General features: G+C 53.4%; 1 protein-coding gene across 1 annotated transcript in view; it reads right to left on the bottom strand.

The window, feature by feature from the left end:
* Nucleotides 1-664: 664 nt before the first annotated feature.
* The window catches only part of Atoh8 (atonal bHLH transcription factor 8), a 28,873-nt gene continuing 25,358 nt past the window's right edge, over nucleotides 665-4,179 (bottom strand). The window contains exon 3 of the mRNA XM_055596456.1: nucleotides 665-1,645. Within this exon, the coding sequence (XP_055452431.1) occupies nucleotides 1,640-1,645 (6 nt within the window). The 3' untranslated portion in view covers nucleotides 665-1,639. The remainder of the gene's footprint in view (nucleotides 1,646-4,179) is intronic.

The raw sequence follows: 4,179 nt of genomic DNA on the forward strand, positions 1-4,179 counted from the left end.
CTGGCCCTGCCTCGGACCACAGGCAAGCGCCAACACTGTGCTCTCCTGCAGCTCCCAGCACGGCTCCAGCCATGGCTCTGTTACTCCTCGTCTGGACATGGAAGTGTGACACAGACTGAAACTGAGGAGAAAACTGTATCGGGCACACTATCAGGGTACCTCAGGTCAACATCGGACTCCCCCAATCTCTCCCTAATACCCCAACAGTCCTTCCCTGTTTCTTACTGTACTTTCTTCCCCTCTCTTCTCTCTATCCTAGAATGGTCCATGAAGTAAATTAACAAGGCCACCCAAAAACATTGTGCTGGGACTGGAAAGGACTTGAGAGCACAGGGCCGGGAGCCAGCCCATCCTGAGTCAAGGACTGTCTCTGTTGACGACTGGCCCTGTGCCCTGGGGACTTGTTTTTCTCATCTAGAAAATGACATTAATGGTGATCCTGGTGACACAAAACTTGGGGTGGGGGTTAAGTGAAGGGTGAAGTAGAGTGGACTTCTCCCATGACCTGGGCCGGCCTTCCTGAGCACAGTCTAGCCTAAGGCCACGGTGGGGATTCCTCACCAACACTGGGTCTAAAGGCCTCCCAGCCCTCCCTCACAATCCCCAGCCAATGGCTGCCCACTGTCCTGCTCACCCCCAGCGTCCACTCAACACACACAAGTGCTTCCTTTATATGTTGCAGCTTTTACTTCAATTTGAAGCAGATGGTTGCACACAGATGTGAACGGCTTTGGCCTCTGCAGCACCAGGAGCAGGCCTTGGCTTTAAATGTGCCCCTCCCCCACATTGGCTCATTCCCTGGTCCCTTCCTCCCTAAGCCCTCCTGCCTGGCCTGTCCATAGGCAGCTGCCTTCCAGCAGGGTGCTATCTTTGTGTGCTAGCCTGAGTCTGGCCACTGGTGAGGTACCTGGTGGGACAGGCCCTGGGAGCAAAGACGTTCAGAAAGATTGCCTTGAGGCATGTCCTGGGTTGGGTATGGGGCAATATTGCCCCTTCACACCGAACCTTTTCCTCCACTCTCAGGAGGTGTGGTGTCCAAGAAGGAGCCAGGACCCAAAGAACATTGGGAATGGGGTTGGAGGCCTGGGCAGCTAATGGGACGGGCCCAGGATCTCAGACCCCACCTTCCACCACCAGCCTGCCTGTCATGGCCCTTGGGGGCTTGTCTTGTGCCCAGCCAGCTCAGGGCCCTGCACAGACGGCACGGATCAGCGGGCTAAGCGCTGCTGACGGTTCCCAAATGCCCACTCCTCCGAGTTCCTGGCAGAAGTTAATCCATCTTTGGCTTGAGGTGGACTTGGCTGGCAGCAATGGTAGCTCAAGCTGTGGGGTTTCATCCCATAGTTTCCTTGGACAATCTCTGGAGAATCTTTGGCACTAGCCTGCCCCACCAGGCAGAAGGCAAAATTTGAAGTAACCCTGGATGGCTGGAGGACAGCAGGAGACTGAGTGGGAGGCAGAGTGCCCTTGTCCTGGTCCTGCATGGCCCTGAGAGGTGGTAAGTGGGCTGAGAATCTGGTAGCATCTTGGAGAAGACAGAAAATGAGGCTGGTTGCCTCTTGGTGGCCCCAGCTTCTTTCTCCTCAGGCCCGACTGGGAAGAGACCCACAGCAGTGTCCACGGTCTAGCCTGTGGCAGGTCACTCCTGAAAAAGAAACAAACAAACATGTATCGGCAACATCCATTCATCCTGGAGCTGGATGCTAACACTCACAGAACATTCTCTCAATTGTTGTAGCTGCCCACAATGGGACATCATACCCATACTGCCCAGCCATTGTTTATTGAATTCAATGAAGCCAGATTTGGACCCAAGACTAGCTCTCCCCAAAGTATCTGCTGCCCCCTTTCTCTCCACCTCCACTAAACTCTGTTGCACTGGTGCTGATGTCATGAGCCCCAGAGTCACACGCCCTGAGGTCAGAGTCAGCCTCTCCTGCTGACTGGTGCTGGAATGCTGGAAGGCCTTCCCTGCAGGTTGGTTGGTTCCCAGGGGAATAACTGTCTGTCCGTGGCTTTTACCATCTCCCAAACCTGTTCAGATAAGAGCATGCCACCGCTAGGCCTGAGGTCTACTCTAGCTGCGGCCCATCACCCACCAGCTGGCACACCTGATACAGTCAGTTCTCCAGTGCTACGTGTCCACCTCTGACAGATAGATCGGATGAGGGGAACCCTTTATTTTCTGAGCAGAAATAAGAACAGAACTGTAGAATCCCAACCCAGAAAACAAATCAGCAGAACTCTGTGTATCTGAGCGTCATGAGGTGTAGACAGAGGCTCAAGAGTCCTAATGATTGCCTTTACTGAGGAACCTGAGACATCCTGAGAACCATGAATCATTGGGTCAGGCCATCTCTAGGTCCCAAGCTTCCATGAAGTGACAGATGAGGAGCACCAGCCCTGAGAAGGGGGTGGTCACTCAGAACATGGGAAAAGTCCTCAGAGACCTTAGTCCAGCACTCGCCATTCTGCAGGAATCCTGAGCACGCAGCTCCTGCTGATGTTAAATTAGCAAACCATCTTTCGCGTACCGCTGACATGCTGGGGCCCTTCTCGCATGCATTCGGAGTCAAGGCTGAGCAGGGTGAGCAGGCAGAGCAGGGAATGAGTGTTACATAGTGGCAATGTCCAGATTTGCACCCAAGCCAGCCCTGTTTCTCCTACCACCAGAAGCTACTCCTGCTGAAGCCTGACTCTGAGGAGCAGGAGGGGAAAAGCCAAACTGTGGGGCTGGAGGGCTGCTAACCACAGATCCGTATGTCTTGCCTTGGAGGCCCCAGGATGCTAGCAGGAACATAGCCAAGATGTGGTCCAAGATCCAAAATAAGAGGTTGGAGCCAGGCTGGATGCAGGGTCCAAGGAGGGTGAGTGAGCCAGGCCATGGGGAAGAAGGCTGTCCAGCTAATGGTGGCTGACGGGGGAGAGGAAAAGTGAGAGGCCGGCAGGACCTTCATGTGGTAAAATCCCAGGCTTGCATTCTCCTGGCCCATTGTGCATGGCTGGCCCCAACAGAGGTCTGCTTTTTGTTACACAGTCTGAGGAGAAGGATTAAGGGCAGAAAGAAAGCCCATGGGGATGGCATGGGGTCTGTGGTCCACAGCATGGTTTAGGGCCACGTCATCCCGGCGCTGGCTGCCTGGGAGGCCGTGCCGTGGACTGGGGCTAAAGCTCCTTCCTCATCCAGCTTGACCATGGTCTGGAGAAGGAGTGGAGGGCTGGGACCATTCTAGCCACACTGTAAAGGTGGCGAGGGCAGCCTGGCTCCAGCTACAAGCCCTGCCAGCTCTAAGACTGAGCTGACAGCTGACACTCAGCTCTGAGCATCCTACCCCAGACTAGCAAAGGAAGCCGACTGGTCTAGCCTCAGTGTTAGGTTGTTTTCTTCCTCTGGACCAATCAGCGGTGGCAGAAGGCAAGGGAGCAAACACAGCTGCCTACTGTTGCTTTGGGCTACTCCGGCATGCTGGTTTGACTGCTGTCGTCCAGTCAGTATGGCAGAGTGGGTGACGCCATCACAAACAACAGTCCCCCTCTGCCTGTCTCCTCCTCTGGGGTTGGAGCCTGTGAACGGCTCTGCTCCCTGCTGTAGCCCAGCGCCCAGGACAACTCCAGCTGCCAACACCAGCTCTGTAAAATCCTGGGGAGCAGACACAGCTGCCCTCCTTCGCAGGCTGCAGCGCCCGCATCCCACGGAGTGTCCTCCATTCTCAGGCAGGACATCGGGCATTCGTGGGACTACGACTGTCCCCTGCTGTAGCCTAGAGCAGCCTCAGCCAGCTCAGCGTCCTGAACCTTTCGGTTTTCTTCTCCTTCTTCTCTCTGCTGAACCTGTGTTCCTGTTCTGCTTTCTTCTGTTGATCACTTTTGTCATGCAGGGGAATCAAATCACTTTCTGCTTCTTAATCCTTATCCTGAGGCCAGTGAGATGGAACAAAAGAAAAAGGTGCTTTGCCACCAAGCCTAACGACCAACCTATGTCTATACCCAGAAACTATGTGGTGGAAAGAGAATGACTTTCACAATGTGACCTTCACATGTGCCGTGCGCGAGCGCGCATGCGCGCACACACACAAAATAAATAAATAAATAGATAGATAGATAAATGAATGAATGAATAAATAAATAAATAAATAAATAAATAAATAAATAAATAAATAAATAAATAAATAAATAAAT

Source organism: Psammomys obesus, unplaced genomic scaffold (assembly GCF_907164565.1).
Source record: "Psammomys obesus unplaced genomic scaffold, mPsaObe1.curated_primary_1811, whole genome shotgun sequence".
In the NCBI taxonomy this organism is placed as follows: domain Eukaryota; kingdom Metazoa; phylum Chordata; class Mammalia; order Rodentia; family Muridae; genus Psammomys; species Psammomys obesus.